The 24767-nt window shown below is 35.8% G+C and overlaps 1 protein-coding gene across 1 annotated transcript in view; it reads right to left on the bottom strand.

Annotated features, from left to right (window-relative positions):
- The window catches only part of MIPEP (mitochondrial intermediate peptidase), a 182471-nt gene that overhangs the window by 115862 nt on the left and 41842 nt on the right, over nucleotides 1-24767 (bottom strand). Inside the window, exons 11-12 of the mRNA XM_081127366.1 lie at nucleotides 2485-2638; nucleotides 652-729 (exon numbers count right to left, since the gene is read on the bottom strand). Coding sequence (XP_080983492.1) covers nucleotides 652-729; nucleotides 2485-2638 — 232 coding nt within the window. The remainder of the gene's footprint in view (nucleotides 1-651; nucleotides 730-2484; nucleotides 2639-24767) is intronic.

Raw genomic sequence — 24767 nt, 5'->3', positions numbered from 1 at the left:
TTACAGTATATTGTTATAATTGTTCTATGTTATTATTAGTTGTTAATCTCTTACAATGAATTAAACTTTATCATAGGTATGTATGTCCCGAACAAAACATAGTATATATAGGGTTCAGTACCATACTTGGTTCAGGCATCCACTGGGGTCTTAGAACATATCCCTCACAGATAAGGGGGGTCTACTGTATCTTCTGCAATTTTAAACGAGGTCCATTATCAAGTTTGGAAAGTGGTGAAGAGCTGGGGCTATAGTCAAATGTTTGATTCAAATCCTAGCACTTCCAGCCATGTGGCTCAGGGCAACTGTTAACCTCTCTGGTCTCAGTTTCCTCATAATGTTAGTGTCTAGCTCAAAAGGTTGAGATGAACATTCAAAAACATGATGTGACACAGAAGGGTTCATAAAATATCAGCTATCGTTATTGATATAATTATTACTATGACCCAGATAAAAGTGACATATACAGATGTATGTAATGGTTTTCATGTTTATTTTTAAATTCAATGCTAATTTCAAATTTATATATTTAGTAACTATCATTAATGCCTTTTAAATATTAAGGAACTACAAAATAGATATAATGGTCACATTACTATAAATTAACTGCTGATCACTTTTAGAGAGACCATATTATAAATAAAGCATCACCTGATGTGGCTTGTCTGCTCGCTGAAAAAAATCACAGTAAATGTACCCCAACAATCCTTCAGATTCATGAACCACAGCCTAGAAAAAACAATTTAATTTAGTGGTGAATGAATCCATCAGAAACTTTACAAGTGGAAAAACACCCCCAACACAAGAATGTATACCGGATGTGGCAAAAGTAGGTTTACAGCTCTGAGTACACAAAACAGTTTATTCTTGTATTATTATTTATTAATTATTGTATTATTTTCCATATGAACAACTATAAACCTACTTTTGTGCCACCTTGTATATAAATCATGCACAGTGATAAATATTGACATTTTATTACTTTCTACATGCCATATTATCTCAAGATAGATTCCATTTTCTCTTCCTCTCTCAGATGATTTTGATTTGGTAATTCTGTCCAAAAGAGGAAACCCTCCTTGTTCGGGCCATTCATCCTGACTGTCAGTTCCTTATGACACCTCTACCAAACACAGCTCCTCAGACTATTCACAAACCATCAAAAGGAGTTGGAAGTAAGTGCTGCCTTGACAATTTTAGCAGCAAAATTATTTCTCCTTCAAACTGTAGAATATAATGATATATGTTCATACAAATTATAACCCCTGGACACAGAAATAACAAAATGTAGCTTCTGGTTTCAGTTGGCAATCAGTAAAATCATTATTTATGCCCTTACCCAAAACTGAGCCTATAAAAGAGGCGCAGCTCCTAGGAGAGGGCTCAACCACTAGTCTCCATCTTGCCTTCTTTGTCTTTTCACAACTTGAGGATTCTGCCAAAGAGAACCTCAGTTTTATGCTTTAAAACTTCCTGCAAGCATATACGTATTAATTCAACAAACATTTATTAAGACCTACTAGGTGCTAAGTGCTAGAAACTGTTCATGGTATTTGGGATACAGCAGTGAACAAAGGACAAATAGTCCTGTCCAGATGGGACTCACATCCTGCAGTAGGGGAAACTTCTTGGCCCTTTGCACTCTGTCCTTTCACTCGTACATTATATACAAATAGAGAAATACTTAGGTAATTAAGTACAGTGATACAACATGCTCCCATTAATTCTAATCTTTCAATTCCACCACCACACTGACTCCATGTTCACAGAACATAGCCAACGGACAATGAGAAAGTTTCTTGAAATACACTGACAAGAGTAGTGTTGGTAGGCACATAAACAATACATAAAACACCAGAACAACACAAACTCTTCAGATAAACACATAGGTCAATAAATCTCAAATTCTTATCCAGATAAAATAAAAATATTCACATCTCAAAGTGGGCCCTAATAGGAGACGAGTGGATTCTAGGCTTCAGGTTACTATCAAAGAAGTAAAATCAAAACACGGGACATAAATTAATATTTGATGCAAATTAAGCTCCTACAAAACGGGAAGGGGTTGTTGGAAGGAAAGGAAAGGTGACCAATGCAATGGATTCAGGAATTAACCAAAAGGGACACTTAGCACGGCAGGAATGTAAAAAAGTAATGACAGATTTTCCTTTAACTATAATTTGTCAACATATGAAGATTCAATCTCTCAGTAGATTCCCCCCCAATTTTTTTTTTTTTTTTTCAAAGAACTAACTCTGCTGTTATATGCTTGCATTAATTTCTGGCATCAACTGATTTTAGAGAACAATGTTTCTTTCATACAGTGTCCTAAATCAAAAGTGGTCATTCAGGTTTTTCGTGAAACAGGAATAAAGTGAGACCTGCTCCATCAGGCAAAACTAACTTAAAGATGAAGGTGCTATTAACTCAATTATTAAACCCAAGAGATAAAGTAATAAACTTTACATGAACTGGGACGCTTACCAGTTTTCGAACATCTTCACACCACACCTCTCCTTTTGCAGGCTGCTCTGCATACAATGAAATCCCCAACAGTTTACTAAACAAAATATTAAGGCCTTCCATGCATGCTCCAAGGGAGAAAAACGGGCAATATAAACTGGGCTCAATATTATACCTAAGAGAAAAAGTTCAAAAGCATTTTAATTCAATTCTTAAGGTAAATTCAGAGAGCTTTTCATTTAAAGTTTAGAATCACACCAGCTATTTAAGAAGGATTAAAACATAAAGGTATGTTTCTATCTTTTGAGGGAATTTCAGACTCAGTTTACTTCAGAAGAAAATCAATCTAGTAATTATTAGTAGTAGGTAACACTAGTAATTAAGGTAGACATACCATTCCTTAATCATCATTCCTTTCAGGTTTAGTCTTTCACTGACTCAGTTAAGCAGTATGTCTATCTCAATTAACCACACCACACACAATTTTTATTTTATACATTACATATATACAAAATCTGACCAGTTCAAGCTATAACAGTAAACCTCACTTCATGAAATGTGTGATAGTCTAAAAAATTGTGACTTAAATCACATAATGATTAAGCAAATACAAATCCTGAGGCACATGAAGTGAACTTAAAGTTCACACCTGGTAAAATATTTGTTAATGGAAAAATCTCTGTAATATAAATAATTAACTCTTAATTTATCTGTTTTGTAGTTATATATCTTAAATAAATGACAGCATACTAGCAAGGCTAATTATTCTTCATCCAAAACCAACTTTTTTATGCACTATTCCAATATAAACCAAAGCATACCGAAAATGTGAGATGAATATTCAATTTAGAGTCATTAAGTCGGGCCAAACTTTACAACTGCAGCCAGAAAGAGTGGCTCTAGAATAATAGTAAGTACTTATTCTATTCCCACTTCCTGGGATTAACTAAATATATACCTACAACTAAAATATATATACTTATTACTAAATGGGTGATTGGATTTAGTGAGTGAGCATAAACTGCACCATAAATAAGATTCTGGCTAGAGAAATCCACAAATTTACCACTTAGTTTCTGGTCATTTTTTTAAAATAAAAATAGAATCTGTGTTGAAAGAGACACTAGTGGTCCAGTGTCCTTACTCACTGATTGATTCATTTACTCATGCAGGTTACTGACAAACCAGCTGGATGTTGGAGGTAAAGAATGGGAAGAGAGTCTGTCCCCAAAAACCTCACAGCGAAGGAAGCAGATAAGTGAACTGACCATACTATCTCCTGAGCCTAGAGCAGTGGCCAAAGAAGGTACTCAACAGACACTGTTTAAGGAATTAGTGAACAAGCACTGAACAGTGGGGCAGCAAACGAGAGCAAGACGTCTTTACCTGTGGAGTGGGGGTAGAAACAGTGAGGGGGTTACAGAAAGAAATTAAGAAGCAGGAGTTTTCAGGGTAGGGTGGGAATGAGGGATGAGAGAAGGGAGAAGTAAGAAGGAAATTCCACAGAGAAGCAACAATCTGACAACAATACGAAAGCATGAAATAGCCTGGTAACTTCTAATAACCAGGTGGTTAAATATGTGAGTTCATAATGCAGGGGACAAATAGGAAAAGAGAGGGAGAAGGGACTGGACGCAAGTGGTCAGGTCCAGACAACTGAGGACCTGGGACACCAACCTGAGGAATTGGTATTTTATATTGTAGGCACATGGTGTCTTAACTTTTTGATTATGTACCCCTATCAGTAAAATTTTTTGAGTATTCAAGAGTATTCAAACTAAATATAAATATATTTATAAATTACATGCATGTGCTATTGTTCTACTATATTTCAAAACAAAAGACAGATATTTTTATAAGATAAAGAAACATAAATCTAAAAATTCCCACATCCTTAATGAACTGCTTACAGATCAGGAGATATGAAAGACTGCTTCTGTAGGCAAAAGAGAACCAATCTGATGCTTTCTGGAATACTGAGGTTGACAGCAGTGTGCGCAATGCAGGAAGAGGCAGGGAAAGCAGACAATCGACTAACTAATAAGGTTCTGAATGAGAGCAATAGCGGTGGGGTCAAGGATAAGGAGGTAGAATTGAATGCTTTTCTTTTAGATGAAAAACTATCAGGACTGTGTGACTGGATTTTGAGGGTGAGAAAGAACAGTCTAGAAGCAGGTTTCTGGCTTGAGCAAATGGGTGGACAGAGTCGCAGAGTCATTTAATCTGAACAGTGAATACAAAAAAAGGGAAGGGAATATTGATGTCACACCTGAGGGAGAAGAAAGGAGGGTTTGCACAATTGTGAGAGAAGAATGGAGGGTTCACAAAAAATAAATTTGGTTTGGAGACACTGACTTTGAGGTGCCCATAGGATGTCAAACACTCAGGACACTAAGACTGAGGAGACTGCATTGTTCAGGTGTGAGTTAAAGCTGCAGAAGGAGATAGGGTCATCAGGGAAGGGTGATGTGGGTGAAATGAGGGTTAAGAGCAAATACACGAACTTTCAAAGGAAGGGTGGAAAGAGAATCAAAAGGAAGTTATATCATGGACATAGGGGAGAAAATACATTCTAAAAAAGGAAATAATTGAGGCCTCTGATTTCTGGTTTGGTATGTAGGGAGCCTGGAAGACATCACTCCATCCCAAGAAGTGAAAAGTAGAACCCACTGAAATCACTAACTCTTCATAGGTCTGGCAGAGAACTGAGATCATAGAGAAAAATCACAGACCCCCAAACTGAAAAAACATGCAGGCAGATAGAGAGAATCAAATTTCACATGATTCTCCAGTGTGCACAAATCTGGCAGTTAAAAACTCCTGGGAGACCAGTTTAAGGAGGGATCCCCACACTTTTAGGAATTTTTGCTCAAGGAGCCCTACTTGGCTCTCAACAGTGAAGATCAAGAAAAATTCTCCCATATTTCTAGCCAGGAAGGAAAAAGTAGCCATTAGAAAATATACCAGAGCATTCTGTTATTCTTAATAAGGTCTGCCCTAAAAAGAAACTCTTTCCAGAGCCTAACCTACCTGGGGGTGGGGAGATGTCCAACTAGAGCCCCTTTTAGCCTTCCTGTATCATCAACACAGGGAAGGGGAACTGAAAAGTACTTGTTAAAAGTCACAGCCATGCCCGGCTAGCATGGCTCAGCGGTTGAGCATCGACCTATGAACCAGGAGGTCAGGATTCAATTCCCGGTCAGGGCACATGCCCAGGTTGTGGGCTGATCCCCAGTGGTGGGGGAGGGGTTGCAGGAGGCAGCCTATCAATGACTCTCTTTCATCATTGATGTTTCTAACTCTCCCTCTCCCTCCCTCTCTTTGAAATAAAAAACAACAACAACCTTATTTAAAAAAAAAGTCACAGCTAAGGGGGCACAGGCTCACTATCAGACTGAGACCTAATGATAGGATAGGACTAGAATGCATCTCCTCCTCTACAGGTCACTACATCAATAGGGCTTTTATAAAATAACAGGAAAATACAACTGAAAGAACTGCATGTCTCAGACCATATTTAAGTATAAGTCCCCAGAGAAACCCAAAGACAATAGAGGACACAAAAAAGGGAAAGTTTAATTTCCAAAACCACAGCTACTGCTAAAAGTAAACACAGCCTAACCCCTAGCCAGATAAACATAGAAACTCACACCACAGCCCTAATACATCATGTCCAACTTTCAACAAAGAAGTTTAAATCTTGCTAAAAGATTAAAACACAATTTAGAGACAGAAGAAGCAACAGAACAGATATATCAGAAATGTCACAATTATCAGATTTAGAATTTGAAACAACTATGATTAATATGCCAAGGAACTCAAAAAGGAACAAGTAGAAAATACACAAGAATACATGGGTAATGTAAGAAGAGAGATGGAAACTCTAAAAAAGAATAAAAAAGGAAATGCTAGAAATCAAAAACATTTTAACAGAAATGAAGGTCTTCGATGGGTTCATCAACAAACTGGATACAGCTGAGGAAACAATGAGTGCGCCTGAAGAATGCCAACAGAAACTTCCAAAAATGAAATGCAAAAAGAAAAAAAGAATAAAAAAGACATATGAGAATACCTGAAGAATTGCGGGACAACTGCAAAGGTGTAATGTACACATAAGGCAATACCAGAAAGAGAAGAGAGAAACAAACAAACAAAATATTTCAAGTAATAATGGCTGAAAACTTTCCAAATTAAAGACAAACACCAAACCACAGATCCAGGAGGGTCAAAAAACATCAAGCAGGAAAACAAAAACAAAAAAAACACACTTAGGCTTGTATCGTATTTAAGCTGCAGGAAATAAAATACAAAAACAAAAAAATCTTCAAAGCAGCCAGAAGGGAAACACCTCACCTATGGAGGAGCAAGGAGAGAGAATTACATCAGACTTCTCTTCAGAAACCATGCAAGCAAAAAGAGTGTGAAGTGAAGTAAAACAAACCTAGAATTCTGTATCTACCAAAATTATCCTTCAAAAGTGGAGAAATAAAGACTTCTTTGGACAAACAAAAATTGAGGGAATTTTAAACTAGTAGATCCAACTTACAAGGAATGTCAAAAGAAGTCTTTCAGGAAGAAGTAAAATGACAAAAGTCAGAAACCTGAATCTACAGAAAGAAAAAAAGAGCATTGAAGAAGGAAGAAATGAAAGTATAAAAATAGTTTTTATTTCTTATTTTTAAATAATTGAACAGACAATAACAGCAACCATGTATTAAGTGATTATAAGTTATGAATAAGTGAAATGCATGACAGAAATGTTATGAGGGACTGAAAATAATAATTGGGTACTTGCACTAACCATGAAGCAGTACAGTATTATATGTAAGTGGATTTAAGATTAATTGTAAATGTGTATTGTAAACTTTAGGGCAACTATTTTAAAAAGGTATCAAAAAGAGAGGAGAAAAACTGGAATCAAAATAATTAAAATCACACAAAGTAGAAAAAAGTGAAAGACAAAAGAAAAAACAACAAGAACAATGAATAGAAAAGGGTAACAAATATTACAGACATTAATCCAATTATATCATTAATCACTTTAAACATCAATGGTATAAATATAACAATTACAATACAGAGATTGGTTGGCGGGGCTCAGCTGGTTGAGTGTCATCCCATGCACCAAGAGGTCAACTGATGTTGATGCATCAAAGTTTCTATCTGTCCCTCTCCATTCCTCTCTCTCTAAAATCAGTAAAAACATATTTTTAAAGGAGAAATCAAGACAATTCCAGATAAACAAAAATTGAGGGAGTTCATAACCACTAGACCTGCTCTGCAGCAAATGCTCAAATAAGTCCTGCAAGGTAAAATCTAAGAACACTAGACAGTAACTCAAAAACACATGAATAAATAAAAATCTCAAAAAAGGTAAATACACAGGCAATTATAAAGCTAGTATTATTGTAACAAGAGTTTGTGACTATACTTTTTGTTTTCTACAAGACTAACACATTTAAAGAAAAAAATTATTAATGAAAAACCTACTTTTAGTGTAACTTTGGTTTATAACCTCCAAATTTTGTTTTCGACATAGTTTAGGAAACTAATGCAGTTAAAAAAGTTATTAGTTTATGTTTTGGGGTACACAATGTAATTTTATGACATCAACAACTGACAGGGGTTGGAATGGAGCTATACAGGAGGGGAATATTTGTATGTTATTGAAGTTGCTATAAATTACAATTAGAATGTTATAATTTTATGATGTTAAATGTAATCCCCATCTCCTCGCACACATAAACTAATTACTAAAATTCAGTGGCACACCAAAAACTATATTATATTTTTTGCCTATGTGAAAAAAAATAGATATAATTTTCATTCATTTGAACTACTGTTGTATTGGCTGTTGTCATGTTTTTATCTGACAATCTAAGGGAAAAGAGGTCAGTGCCCCTGACTAAATAATCAGGTATTGCATGTTTTAAAAATTCTTGCTACAAACTAATTGAAAACCACTAGAATACACACAAAAGGAAAGTAAGAAGAAATGTAAACATTTCACTACAAAACATCAACTAAACATAAAAGGAGACAGAAATGCAGGAAATAAGGGAATAAAATGCTATAAGCCATAAAGGAAACAAATAGTACATTGATAGACGTCTCCTTATCAGTAATAACTTCAAAAGTAAATGGATTAAACTCTTCAATCAAGACAGAGATTCAAAGAATTAATAAAAACACATGAGCCACACTTTGCAAGTTATATTAATGTCTAACTACTATGCTGTAGACCTACTGAATATCCACTGTAATTGTAAAATAAACTAAAAAATACAAACCCATGATCCAACTATATGCTGTCTACAAAAGACTCACTTGAGATCATAAGTCACAAATAGGATGAAAGTGAAAGGACGGGAAAAGTTATTCCATGCAAATAATAAACAATGAGAGCAGGAATGGCTAAACTAATATGAGGCAAAATAGACTTTAAATTTAAAAAAATGGTATAAGAGACAAACAAAAACATTATATTAAAAGTTCAATACAGCAAGAAGATATAATAAAAACATTTACAGAATGGCAGACTCCCAAAATATATGAAATAGATAGTGACAGAATTTCAGGGGGAAACAAACAGTTCTAAATAATAGCTGGAGACGTAATACCCCCCTTGCAATAATGGATAGAACAACTAGATTGAAGATATGGAAACAGAGGAATTAACACAACAAACCACTTATATCTAATAGCCATATACAGAACACTCTATCCAACAATCTTCTCAAGTGTGCATGGGACATTTTTCAGGATAGATGATATGTTAGGCCACAAATTAAGTATTGATAGATTTACATAGACAGATATCATACAAAGTTGTATTCTCAGACCACAACTGGACGATGTTAAAAATCAATAACAACAAAAGAAACTGAAAAATTCACAGTTGTAGAAATTAAACAGCATACTTTTAAATAAACAGTGAATCAATGAAGAAATCACATGGGAAACTAAAAAATACTTAGAAACAAATGAAAACAAAAACACAACATATCAAGATTATGGGATGCAGCAAAAGTAGTGCTAAGCAAGAAATTTATAACTATAAATGCTTATATTAAACAAAAGAAAGATCTCAAATCAATAACCTAGATTTACAACTTAAGAAACTAGAAGAAAAAAAAACTAAACCCAAAGCTAGCAGAAGGAAGGAAATGATACAGTTTTGAGCAGAGATAAATGAAATAGAGAACAGAAAAACAATAAAGAAAATTAATGAAATTAAAAGTTGGTTCTTTGAAATGATCAACCAAATAGACAAACTTTTAGCTAGATAGATTAAGAAAAAAAGGGAGAAGACCAAAGTTACTAAAATTAGGGACAATACTACTGGTTCTAAAGAAATTTTAAAAATTATGAGATTACTATAAACAATTGTACACCAAAAAATTGGACAACCTACATGAAATGGACAAATTCCTAGAAACACAAAACCTACCAAGACTAACTAAATCACGAAGAAACAGACAATGTGAATATATCTATAAATAGTAAGGAGGTTGAATCAGTAATAAAAAAATCTACCCACAAAGAATACTCCTAGACTTGATGGCTTCACTGGTGAATCTACCAAACATAAAGAAAAACTAATACCAATCCTTCTCAAACTTTTCAAAAAACTGAAGAGGAAGGAACACTTCTATACTCTATGAGACGAGTATAACCCTAATAGCAAAACCAGACAAAGACACTATGAGAAAACTTACATACCAATATCCCTTACCAACATTAATGCAAAAATCCTCAATAAAATACTAGCAAACATAATTCAAACATTAAAAGGATTATATGCCCAGCCTGTATAGCTCAGTGGTTGAGCATCGACCTATGATCCAGGAGATCAAGGTTCAATTCCCAGTCAGGGCACATGCCCAGGTTGTGGGCTCAAACCCCAGTGGAGGAGGAGTGCAGGAGGCAGCCCATCAATTACTCTCTTTTATCATTGATGTTTCTATCTCTCTCTCCCTCTCACTTCCTCTCTCTGAAATCAATAAAGATATATTTAAAAAATAATAATACTATGTAGAATTTATTCCAGGAAAGGAAGGATGGTTCAACATATGAAAATTGATCAATGTAATATGCCACTTCCAAAAAAATGAAAAAAAAAATCACATGATCATCCCAAATGATGCAGAAAATCATTTGATAAAACACAACATGTGCTCATGATAACCAACAGTGAACAAAATAATATAAGGAAACTACCTCCACATAATAAAAGCTATATATAAAAACCTCACAGCAAACATCATACACAGTAGTGCAAGACTGAAAGCTTTTCCTCTAAGACCAGAAATGAGATAAGGGTGCCTGCTTTCAACACATCTATTCAACATAGTATTAGAAGTTCTAATCAGAGTAATTAGACAAGAAAAAGACAGAAAATGCTTTCATAATGAAAAGGAAAAAGTAAAATGTTCTATTTGCAGATTATATAATCTTATTTGTAGAAATCCCTAAACACTCCACAAAAAAACTGTTATAACTAATAAATAAATTTGGCAAAGTAGAAGTATAAAAAGTCAACACACAAAAATCAATCACATTTCTATATAAAAACAATGAACGATCTGAAAAGAAAATTACGGAAACAATTTCATTTACAATAGCATCAAAAAGAATAAAATACTTAGGAATTAACTTAACCAAGGAGGTGAAAGACTTGTACAATAAAAACTACAAAACACTGCTGAAAGAAATTAGAGACATAAATAAATGGAAATACACTCCATGCTCATGGATTAGAAGGCTTAATATTGTTAAAATGTCACTTATCACCCAAAGCAATCTAAAAATATAATGCAATCTCTATAAAAATACCAGTGACTTTCTTGTAAAAACAGAAAATCCCATCCAAAAATTAATATGGTATCTCAAGGAACCTTTTCTTGATAAAGAAAAACAAAACTGGAGAACTCACACTTCCTGATTTCAAAACTTACTACATAGCTACAGTTACCAAAATAGTGTGATACTGGCATAAAGACAGACAGACATTCAGATTAATGGAATAGAGAGTCCAGAAAAAAAAACCTTAAATATACAGCCAAATAATTTTCAATCAGGGTGCCAAGACTTCAAGAGAAAAAGCATAGTCTTTTCAATGAATGATGCTGGGAAAATTGGATATCTACATGCAAAAGAGTAATGATGGACCTTTACCTAGTATCATATACAAAAATTAACTCAAAATGTGTTAAGGGCCTAACTATAAGACCTAAAACAATAAACCTCTTAGACCATATAGGGCAAAAGTTTCACAATGTTGGATCTGACAATAATTTCTTGGGTATAACACCAAAGGCATAGGAAACAACAAGAGAAAGGGACAAAATGGACTTCATAAAAATTAAAATTTTTGTACATCAACAGACACTATTTATAGAGTAAAAAGGCAACCCACAGAATGTGAGAAAATATTAGCGAACCATATATCTGATAAGGGATTACTATCCAGAATATACAGAGAACTCCTAAGGCTCAACAACAAAAAAACAAGCCTAATTCAAAAACGGGCAAAGAACTTGGATGGACATTTATCCAGATATAGACAAACAGCAAATAAGCACATGAGAAGATGATCAAAATCAACATTTGCATTATGGAAATACAAATCAAAACTATAATAAGATACCATCTCACACCCATTAAGATGTAATACCAAAAAAACAGAAAACAATAAGTGTTGACAAGTATCTGGAAAAACTGGAACCCTTATGCACAACTGGTGGAAATATAAAATATTTGGTACAGTTGCTGCGAAAAAAGTATGGAAGTTCCTCAAAAAAATAGAAATAGAATTACCATATGATCCAGCAATTCCATTTCTGGGTATCTACCCAAAAGAATCCAAAGCAGGGTCTCAAAGAAATATTTATACACCCATGTTCAGAGCGGCATTATTCATAATAGCTACAACATGGAAGTGACCCAAGTGTCCATCTACCATTGGGTAAGCAAAAGGGGATACACACACACACACACACACACACACACACACACACACACACACACACACACACACATATACATGTGTATGTATGTATATATGATGAAATATTACCCAGCCTTAAAAGGCAAAGTAATTCTGCAATATGTTACAACATAGATGCCCCTTGAAGACATTAATGCCAAGCGAAATAAGCAAGTCACAAAAACACAAATACTGTATGATTCCACTCATATGGGGTACTCATAGTCAAAATCATAAAAACAAAGAGTAGAATGATGGTTGCTAGATCCTGGGGGGAGGGGAGAATGGGGAATTATTGTTTAAAAGGTACACAGTTTCAAATTTACAAGATGAAAAGAGAGAATGATGGTGCTGATGGCAGCACAACAATGTGAATGTATTCAAAACCACTGAACTGGACACTTACAAATGATTAAGATGGCAAATTTTATGTGCGGACGTATTCTAACTCCATAAAAAATATAAAAATAATCTTTATATCAGGGATAGGGAAACTTTTTTCTCCCAAAGGCCATTTGGATATTTATAACATCATTTGCAAGCCATACAAAATTATCAACTAAAAAATTAGCTATTAAACAAGCTCCTAGATTATTGAATTTTGAGTCTCGCCTGCAGTTGCCTTGGCAGAGCCAGAACAAATGATTTCGCGGGCCGTATAGAGCCCGTGGGCCAGGCATTCCCCACCCCTGCTTTATATCTTAAAATGAAACCCTCTGAGATTATAACAGGCATATAACTTATTTGATTATTTTTATGGAAAAGAAACACAGTGAAACTAACAACATAGCCTATCATAACCTAAAATCATTTATTGACTTACCTAATGCCTTTAACACCCATATGTGCTAATCAGGCAAAATTCATGGATACAATTTAGCTTGGAGAAATAAATTTAAATATAGAATATGTTTATATAATACTCTACATGCGACTTCAGCAACTATGTAGACATTAAATAAAATTATTATGAATGCTGAAAGAGAAGTGGTATTAGTATTAATTTGAAATAATTAAGAACAAATGTAGCCTGGCTGGGTGTGGCTCAGCGGTTGAGCGTTGACCTAGGATCCAGGCGATTGGGGTTCAATTCCCGGTCAGGGCACATGCCCGGGTTGCGGGCTTGATACTCAGTCGGAGGCGTGCAAGAGGCAGCTGATCAATGACTCTCTCATCATTGATGTTTCTCTCTCTCTCTCCCTCTCCTTTCCTCTCTCTGAAATCAATATATATTTTAAAAAAAACAAAACAAATGTAAAATAAAGTAATATAAAATCCCTTCTTTTTTTTTGAACCCTCAAAGAATATTCCCTGGCTCACTATTCCCACCGTCCAGATACGTCTCACTATTAACCATTTCTAGTGTCCTGATCCTACTTGTGTATATATGTATATGTATAGAAAATGTCTGTAAGCATATATACAGGGGTGGGCAAAATGTTTACAGTTCTTCATATGGAAAATAATACGATAATAATACAAGAATAAACAGTGTTTCACATACTCACAGTTGTAAACCTACTTTTGCCCAGCTCTGTATACAGAAATGTACATATATATATATATACATACACATATATACACATACATACATACATGTTTGTGTAATGTTATATATGAAGATATACATTTTATATATATCTATATACATATATACATCTTTACAGAAATAGAATCATACCATTCATACTATCCTACAATTTCCTTTTTAACAAAAATATTCCAAGAAATCCTGTCTCTTTGGGTACATAAAGCTCCTTCTGGAAGTTCTCTCCTGTGACTGTATTCATCTACAAGCATCTGCCATAAATTCTTTAAGGTATCTCCTACTCTGGTGTGTATGGGCAGAGGAAGCAAGGCCAGGGAGAGCCTGCACCTTTAGTGGAAGGATCCTATCATTGATATTGTTTGGAATTACTCAGACATGGTGATAATAAAAGATCAGGCTTTTTACTGATTTGAACTTCTCCACAGAAAGGGCACCTAGAGTTAACCCCCCGCACTGGTTAACTCTGCAGGGACTGAGTAAGCTTGCTGTTTATCTCCACTATAAACAATGCTGCAGTGAACACCCTTGTCACACAGCAGGAGCCTATCTGTAGGGTAAATCACAGAAGAAATGACATCATGGCAGAGTATGAGATTTTAAATAGGTATTCCCAAATCCCCTTTCCAAAAAGAGCTGTATTACTTATATTCTTTTCAACTGGGTAGGAAAGTGCCTAGTGTCCTCACTCTTGCCAATGTAATTCTGTTGTTCTTTTTTTTCTTTATTGTTTAAAATATTACAGATGTCCCCCCTTTTTACCCTCATTGAACCCCTCCACCAGGCATCCCCCCCGCCCTCCTCCCCAGGTCTTCTCCACATTATTGTCCCTGACCATAGGCCATGTATATATGCATCTAAGTTCTTTGACTAATCTCTCCTCCCATTCCCCACCCCCATTTTCCCTCTGAAATTTGTCCAACTGCTCCATGGTTCTATATTTATCTTGTTCATCAGTTTATTTTGTTCATTAGATTCCGCATATGAGTGAGACCCTTTGACTCAGTGATCCCACTTCAAGGAATATATCCTAAAAATCCTGAAACACCAATTAGAACTTATGTACCACTACATTCATAACAGCACAATTTACAATAGCAAAGATCTGGAAATAACCCAAGTGCCAATCAGTAGATGAGTAGATAAAAAAGCTGCGGTATATTTACACCAAGACATACCATGCAACTGTGAAAAAGAAGGATCTATTATCCTATGGGACAGCATGGATGGACCTGGAGAGTATTATGCTAAGTGAAATAAGCCAGTCAGAGAAAGACAAGTACCACATTATCTCACTCATATGTGAAATCTAATATTATGTTCTTTTTAATGCTTCCTTTATTTTCTTTCGTTGGCTCTGTGAGCTGCATTTTCTTTTTTTCTTTCTGGTAATTTGGAGCATGTATACTCTGTTTTTTCCCTCAGGGGGTTATCTCTACCACTTTTTAAAATACTTTAACATTTATTACTTGGTTTATCAACTTTAGACAATAGTTATTGGTTCTCACTAAGACGTCATCCCACTTCCTACTTCACCCTCCCAATATGCTCCATTGTTACATATAGATGTAGACACATTGGTAGTCTTTTTGTTAATTTTACTAGGTGCCAAGAGCAGAGCTAAAGGCGATTATTGTCCCACCATTTACTGGATATACCAATGAATGCATACAATGTGGGAGCAGCACCATTAGCAACTAAGAAAAAGACAAGAAATTAAGAAATGTTCATTAGAAAGACTATTCTGGCAGTGGTAAACAGAACAGAGTCTAGAATGCAAAGATTCATTATTATGGCAAGAAAAGATTCAATATTGCAAATATGTTCATTTCCTCTAAATGTAACCTACAAAATGAAAATGCATCCTAAAGTCACAATGATGATGATGATAGCAGCAACTAACATTCAATGAGTGTTCACTATGACATTTATATGTATCTTGCTTAATGGGAAAACATTCCTACAAGGTAGTATTGTTACCCCCATGTTACCAATAAGGAAACAGAGGTTTACAGAAAGATAAGTAATCTTCCCAGGGTTATGACTCCTAGTAGTAAGTTGAAGGGCTGAAGGTTTAGTTTTAAATGAATTATAATAGTATGGGAGTTGAAAAAATGAACAAGAAGAGAACTGAGGGCATGTTTTTGTTTAGACTAAGGTACAGTAGTCTTCCCTTAACCAAGGTTTTACTTTCCATCATTTCAGTTACCTATGGTTGCAGTCTGAAAATGGAAAATTAAAGAAATAAACAATTCATATGTTGTAAAATCATTCTGAGTAGCAGGATAAAGTCTTGTGCAGTCCTGCTCTGTCATGCTGGGCCATGAAGCATCCCTTTGTCCAGTGTCTCCTGGCTGTATGTGCTCCCCACCCTTTAGTCACTGAGTAGCGATTATCAGGTCACCTGGCTGCAGTACAGCAGTGCTTGTGTTCAAGTAACCTTTATTTTACTTAATAATAGGCCCAAAGCCATTCACATAACTTTTATTACAGTATATTGTTATAACTGTTCTATTTTATTATTACTTATTGTTGTTAATCTCTTAGTGTGACTAATTTATAAATTAAAATTTATCATAGGTATGTATGTACCTGAAAAACATAGTAGATACAAAATTTGCTATTATCCAAGGTTTCAGGCATCTATGGGGTAGTGGTGTCTTGGAACGTATCCCCTTGGATAAGGAGGAACTAATGTAATAAAGTCATTTATAACAAATATTTGTTACATGGAAGTTAAGTACTAGAGGAAGCACTATTACTTGTATTCCCAAGAAAATATTTCCCAAAATACTTTCTTGAGTGAGAGAAGAGAGAGAGGGGAGCTACTGATAATACTTGGGGAGTTAGAGGCCTGAGTTCATTCCTAAGGCTGCATAATAGCAAACAAGATGACTGAGAAGTGCCCATTCAGAGGAGAGAACCCAAGAGAAAATAGGTAGGTGATGAAAAGGTGGAGAACAGAAAGTTGTGGATGTGTAATGAAGAAAAAAATTTTAAATACAGGAAATGGTAGGCAATATCACAAACTGCAGAGGTTAGGAGTGTATAACACTAAAATAAGTTACTAAATTTTATGGTTGTGAGGTGGCTGAGAATTCTGAAAGACTAGTCTGAGAGACTTACAAGCTATAAATCAGACTAAAGTGATTAGAAAGAAGAAGGATCCAGGCTACTGTTGGGGAAGATTTAGCAAGAAAAAAAAATGAGAGAGGACTACAATCTCTCCAAGGGTTATGAGAGGGGTCATTATTTGTGTTTTATGATACAGGATATCTTAGCTCCTTTGCAGGAAAAGGGGAAGAAGTTAATAGGAAGGAAGAGACTAATCATACATTATAAAGTTAGAGTCGACTAAGCAAGGCCTGTAATGGTTTGAGATAGTATTATACTTGCGCAGTGTTTTTGAAGTGCAAAACACTTTCACATAAAGAATCTTTCATAGTCCATAATTCTGTGAGACAGGTAGAGCACAAATTATTACTTAATTTTACTTGAGGAAGCCGAGGCTCAAAGAGGCTCATGACAGTGCAAAGCAGTATAGGAGAAAGAACCCTGCATTTAAATACAAAATCTTGGCCCTGGCTGGTGTGGCTCAGTGGTTATAGTGCCCTGCACCGAAGAGTGGCAAGTTCAATTCCCAGTCAAGGGCACCTACCTGGGTTGCACGTTTGATTCCCAGACCCAGTCAGGAGGGAGGCAACCAATCGATGTGTCTCTCACATCGATGTTTCTCTCTCTCTCTCTCTCCCGCCCTCTGTCTCTTCCACTCTCTCTAAAAATCAATGGGAAAAATATCCTCTGGTGAGGATTAACAATAACAACAACAAAAAATCCTGCCTCTCTCTTACTCTTTCTGTGCTTTGAATAAGTTACTTGGCCTGTTGGGGCCTCAATTTTCTCACCAGGAAAAGGGATAATACTTCTTGGGCTCCACTCATTATCAGATAAATGTATACAAAGAAGCTGGCATGGTGCCTGGAGAAAAGCAGGCACTTCATAAATTATAGCAGCTCTGTCAAGAAGCTTGAGCCCACACAGTCAACATTCACTAATCACCTACTATGTGCCTGATCGCTCCTGGATATAAAATACAGGAACCTTAAAGAATGGTTCACCAATGATAAGGGACTTAAGAGTAGTGCACAAAGGGCTTGGGAACAATGTTGAGGCTGTGGTTAATTCCACGTGCCAGAAAGTTGAGGATGGGAATATAAGGATCAGCAAGAGATACAAGGAGGAGGGGTCATCTGAGGCGGACATTGAAAGATGAGTTCCTTGGTTGAGGGGGAAGGGTATCCTAGAACAAAGAGCACCAGCAAATGCTTACAGTCATAAAAGCAAATAGGGCATACAAGCTCAATCAAACAAAGATCACCTTATACTTTACTCAGCCACCTCAAAAGCAAGAAAGATCACAGACACCTGCATGCTCCTTCACATCCTCAGTCACTCTCACAAATGAGAGGCAATTCCCTTCCTGAAGAACAGCCAGAATGGGAAAAGGTACAGAGAGGCTGCAAGAGATTCAAAAGCTTGAAGTTATGGCCAGCAGTTACAGCGCAGGCGTGAGGCACCCTGAGGAACAGTCCCTTATGACACGCCAGCCAGGAGGCAGCAGCCTGACCCCGTGGGCCCCCTGCCTTTGAACTCAGCTGACATCTTCAACACAGTGGGAATACATAGGACGTTTCAGTGGTCACAGATCACTGAGCCCCATGAAGATGCTAGCCAGTGGCCATCCGAGCTCAGGACATGGCTGTTCCCCCTGCCTTGTCAGAGCTGAGTGCAGGGACAATCTTCACATCCTGTGCTCCACATGAAAAGCCCAGGCCTGCAGCAACAGCACCAGACTCTGCAAAGTTTGCCCGTGAATACCTGCCTGCAGCTCCTTCATCCACAACTTCATTTGCACAGATACTACATATAAAAATTTTTCCCTCTATCATCTAGAGAACCCAAAACAATAAAAAAGCACTACAGGCAACATGTAAAACCTTATAGTATTTCAGAGCCATAGCCCAACATAAACGGTAAAATTTAAGTGTATTTTCAGGATTTAGTTTCATTGCTATCCCTTTCATTGCCTCAAACTGTTTTATAGTTTCACAAGAGTTTTCTTACTATTTTTTGTAAATATGTTCCACTGATTTGAAATAGGAGTCCTTTGATTACTCTATCTCAGAAAGAAATAGGAAGGAAATTACTTTTATCCACCACTGTTGCTAAAAGAAGTTTAATAAATGCTGTGCTAGGTGTTCTGGTAAAAAAATATGTTACAAATGGGTTTACAAATTTTCAATGTCAAAGAAATTGATATATTTTAATCAACCTGGTAAAATGGTATAAATTAGGTCTTTCTTATTAAAAACAATAGAGCTTAACAATATTTCAAAATCATCAGAAATACTAATTCATTGAAATAAGTACAGAAATAGTCAAAGAAAGATTTTTAACTGAAGAATTCTTCATTTGTTGTAATTTGAGGTGTGTTTTTTTTAATCAATGTATCACTGTACGAGCCAGACTTATATTTCAATCTCTGATGCACCTGGAATTGAGGTAAAGAACTTGGACACTACTTCCAAAAATCTTGGCAATGAACTTAGTGAAAATTTAAAACACAATTAAGTAGAGTCAAAGAAACTACAGATAAATAGTCTTATCACAGTCTACTCAATAAGTTAGAGTAAGTGTGAGAGAGGAACATGTGTACCAAGTGGCAAATGCTTACAGAGGCTCATTGCAAAATGCAAAGCCAGCCTGCCAGAGGATATGTGTGGTTAGGGAAAATACAGATTAGAAAAAAGCAGCATATGTGACAACATTGCCAGAGAAACTGTTTTTAACTTTATCAAAATAAAATGGGGAAAAAAATGTTTTTGGCATCAGGAATGATTATCTAAGCATGATTATAAAATGATAGTTGGGTGACATTTTGAAATATTTAGTCTGAAAAGCCACAGGGAGAGCTACTGTTTTATCTGATTAAATAAAGGTAAGGGAACATTTAAAAAACTAAATGATGCTAAAAACCTGTTTACCTTTTGGGTAATTACATTGTATTGAAAATAAAGATCTTTTTTCCTCTCTGTTTTGTAAAAAATCAGCAATTGCCAGTTAATTTCTATTTTGACCTCTGAAGTTAGAGGCAAGGAAACTGCTCCACTCAAACTCCCTGGCAATGAGAAAATAATTTTCCTGAATAGTTAGATCAGTTACATAGTTCATGAGGAACTGGAATTAACATAAATCAAAACTAAAGTTAACAAATATAGTGCAATTTCATCATCACCTTAGAGGAGTAGGAGAGTGAATCAGCAGGCCTGACTTTAGGGAGAAAGGATGATACTATTACACTTGATGTGGCACTAGGTTACAGAACCCTCATCACACAGGCTTGAGTCAAATCTCAGGATAGCAGTGAGACCTCTACTTATAACAGTATCTCATTCAGCCTCTTGAATTGTATCAATATGTGAGATTAAATACCCATAGCTGAAATACAAACAGTAAAACAGAAAAACCAAAAATAATGAGAAGGGGGAGGGGTATAACATCAGCTTATAGAAATTATGGGAACAGAGGAACCAGCAAAATGACACTACAAGAAAGCAACCAGATAAATTCCAGAGGTTTGGAAATTCTGTAGGAGAAACAGTCAGATCTTGTCAACAAGCTGGTAACATTAAAAAGGTGGGCGTGGAGCATGGGCATGAGCTCTAGAGTAAGAGGCTCAGGAGACAGAAACGGCAAGTGAAACATGTAGGTCTTGTTTTGATCTTGGTTCCAACAAGCCTACTGGGTAAAAACAGATTTGATATTATCAAGGAAATATGAATATAGACTGAATATTAGATGATGCCAACAAATTGCTGTAAACTTAATTAGGTAATAATGGTACTGAAGTTATGTAAGAAAGTATTCACATTTTTAGAGATACATAATAAGTATTTAAGAGTGCAATGATATGAGGTCTAGGTTGTGTACTTTAAAATACTTTAGTAATAAGGAAAGAAGGAAGAAATAAAAAGACAAAAAAAGATGAAGCAAATTTGGCAAAATATTGATAATTATTGTATCTGAAAGATGAATGTATGGAGGTTACTTATTCTTTCTATTTGTTTATTTTGAATGTTATCATAATAAAGGTTATTTTTTTAAAAATTGAAAGCACCAAGCTCACTATACACATACTAACAAATAAAGTATAAATTTCATATATCAAACAGAAGTCTTTATTTTTTTTTTTAATCCTCACCTGAGGATATGTTTTGTTTCTTTATTGGTCTAAAAGACAGAAACATTGACGTAAGAAACAATGATTGGTTGCCTCTCATACGTGCCCTGACCCGGGACTGAACTCGCAACAGAGGCTTATGCCCTGACCGGGAATTGAACCTGAAACCTTTTGGTGTACAGGATGATGCTCCAACCAACTGAACCACCTGGCCAGGACAGAAGTCTCTGTTCTTTTGAAATGCTACAATACCATCCTTCTGTGAGAGTTCAATGTTTTTTGAATAGTTTAAAATACAAAAATGTCCTGTTGCATTATGTGAATGCTCTTGAGATTTTGAGAATATACCTAAGCAAGGAATAGGCAATACTGAATTCTACTTCCCAATAATACCTTTATACAAAAATAGCACCACAATAAAAAAACATGATTCACTGAAAGTCATTATTGGCAGAAAAGAAATAAAGTTTCCAAGCATTAAAAACAAGAACCACACACTGGAAGAAGACATTAAACAACTTTAAAATGGTTACCCCTGGGCACAGAGGCACGGAGGATGGCTATGAGCAAGAACAGGATGAGATCAAAACTTCTCAATGTGAATAGTTTTGAATGTGCTTTTGATTTTCTGAACCATGTTAATTTACTGCCTATTCAAAAGCAAAATTTTATTTTTAATCCTCAACCAAAGATATGTTTCATTGATTTGAGAGAGAGAGAGAGAGAGAGAGAGAGAGACAGACATCGATGTGAGAGAGAAACATCAACTGGATGCCCCAACTGGGTAACCCGCAACCTAGGTATGTGCCCTGACCCGGAACTGAACCTGAAACCTTTTGGTGTATGGGGCAATGCTCCAAAAGAGGAAACAAACAGACAACTTAAGTTTAAATAAAATAATTTCAATATATTTTATAATTTAAAGACTTGCTTTTACTTTTCCATGAAGAATCTACCACTATAACTTGAAAAAGATAAAAATTAGCTGCTCTTTAAGATTTACCAATCAGAGTAGCTCCACAATGACCAATCAGGACACATGATTCCAACCAATTAGGACAGTGCTATTTAGACCAATCAAGTTGTGCAAAATTGGTTCCCTTATTTGCATAAAAATGGACCAATCAGAGACCAGGGCAGGTACTTCATCTAGGAGGCAAGGGAGCCTACTTTTGGAGGCTGTTTCCCAGGTTTGTAAACTTGGGAAATAAAGTTTGTAAACTTCACCCAAATAAAGTTTCTCCTTTTACCTCACCTCAGACTGGGCACAACTGACCACACTGGATCAGCTGCAGCAACCTTTTGTGGACACAACCAATATGTATTTACTGAAAGCCCAAAATGTGTATTCCGTATTTAACTGCAAACAAACTTTGTTCTTAAGAGCTTTAAGATATGGTTTAGAAGATACATTTAAAAGAATGACAAAAAGAACATATAATTAGGTCAACTGTGTAGCACACAGGCTGTAAGCATGGTGAAAGCAGGAGTTGCACAGGCCAGTTCAGACCTGGAGGCTTCTTACACTCTCGGCAAAATTTCATAGGAAAGCCAGCGAAGGAGGGCAAAGGAAACCTTACTAGCCACCAGATACAGGCTCTTCTGAGACAGAAAGGACCTGGGAGAGGGACAGAGAGTTTAGTTTGGCTTATATAAGTCGTGGAGGGAGAGGAGTTATGGGAGAGAAGAGGAAGGACAGGCTATCCACAACAAATAACTGTGTGTTTATGTATTTATTGTTAAAGAAGAGTGGGCTGTGATCAGATCCCAGAAGGCCTTGAGTGACAACTCCAATTTTATTTTGAAGGCAGTAGTGATCCTACAACCCTGAAAAGGGAAGAAGGGTCCAAAAGTGAGCTGTCCTGCCAGCCACACAGGGTTCCTCCACCCTGGACACAGTGATGCTGGGAAACACTGGCAGGATGGATTTTCCTGATTCAGTATCCTTAATCTATCATCTAAAGCTTTTCTGATGAGCATTCGACAACTAATTCGATAGATACACTCATTACATTTTAGATCAGTATTTCCTTAGAGAAGCTTTAAAGGAGAACTGGCCTCCCCCTTTGAAAGGTTTTTGAGAACACTTAAAAAGCATCTTTTAGAGTGGACCATTCTCTAGAAGAATGTCCACAGATGGCCAAATCCATATAATAATGTTATTTTAGTACTCTTAATACAAACGTTATTTTATTTAATCCTGACCTATGAAGTAAGGACTATGATAACCCTCATTTTATATATAACCTTGCTAAGAAACTTAGGATAAATAACTTTCTAAAGATTTTGTGTAGCTAATTTAGTGGTGGAACCAGGATTTGCCCAGGCTCCTGACTTTAGGAAACATGCTCCTGGCCACACTGTCCTGCTGCCTCAGGGGTTCCCATTCTTTCAAGTAGCCCATTTGGACAATAAAACCTCATCTATGTGGTTGGTGTAGAAGAGTGAGAACTCCCAACTTAATTGGGGACTGAGGGACTTTATGTCAGCAACATAAAGACTCTCCAATGTTATATTTTTTATAGAAATGGAGAAGCGGCAGTCACTACCCTTTATTCAATAGCTTTTGTTTAAGGTCAGTATCAAACTGCACAGGGATCTTATCCCCCTAATACATCTCCTTTAAATTCCAATTGATTATATCTTTCCAAATCTTCCAATATTCACACGTAACTTCCATAGAACAACCATTTGGGCATGCTATACTTACAGAATACAGTTAAATGACAAAAATATTACTTAAATTTAAGGCTTTGGCATTAATTTAGAGAATTGTGGGGGACATGATGCAGACAAATACCACATAAAAATCACACAGCAAAAACTTAGAAAGAAACAAATATATTGAACATATTACTTTTCAATGTCAAAAATAAAAAATATATATTAATATGGAAAGCATTATAAAAAAAATTTAGTATTCCTTTATGCTACATCTTAACAGGCCAATCAGTAAAGTCAAATCTTTCTTTGAAAGAATTTTAAAAGATAAATTATATTTTTGTGCAACTATAGGGAGCAGGATCTGCAGTTTTGCAGTCATAAAACATATTAGTGAAACAGTACCTTCTGTTAAGCTATAGTGTATTCTAAGTACTCACTGTTTATCATAATCAAATTATTACAGATTTTAAATAACAGTTTATGTGCCTTCATAGAAAAGATGACATGCTGAATTTGAGATAATATATAAAAAGTAGTATTTGATGGCTCAGCCGGGAAGGCTCAGTGGTTGAGCATAGACTTATGAACAAGGAGGTCATGGTTTGATTCCCTATCAGGGCACCTGCCCAGGTTGTAGACTTGATTCCCAGTGGGGGGCATGCAGGAGGCAGCCAACCGATGACTCTCATTGATGTTTCTCTCTCTCTCTCCCTCTCCCCCTCTCTCTCTGAAATCAATGAAAACATATTTTTAAAAAAATAGCATTTGATGAAATATTAGTACTGCTTATGAGACAACTGTGCTTTGTCAGTAAACTGATTTGAGGAACAGAGATATAATAAAGAACCCAAAGAGGGGAAGATAAA

Source organism: Miniopterus schreibersii (genome assembly GCF_964146895.1).
Source record: "Miniopterus schreibersii genome assembly, chromosome: 2".
In the NCBI taxonomy this organism is placed as follows: Eukaryota; Metazoa; Chordata; class Mammalia; order Chiroptera; family Miniopteridae; genus Miniopterus; species Miniopterus schreibersii.
This window is presented reverse-complemented; position numbering and strand designations above follow the sequence as displayed.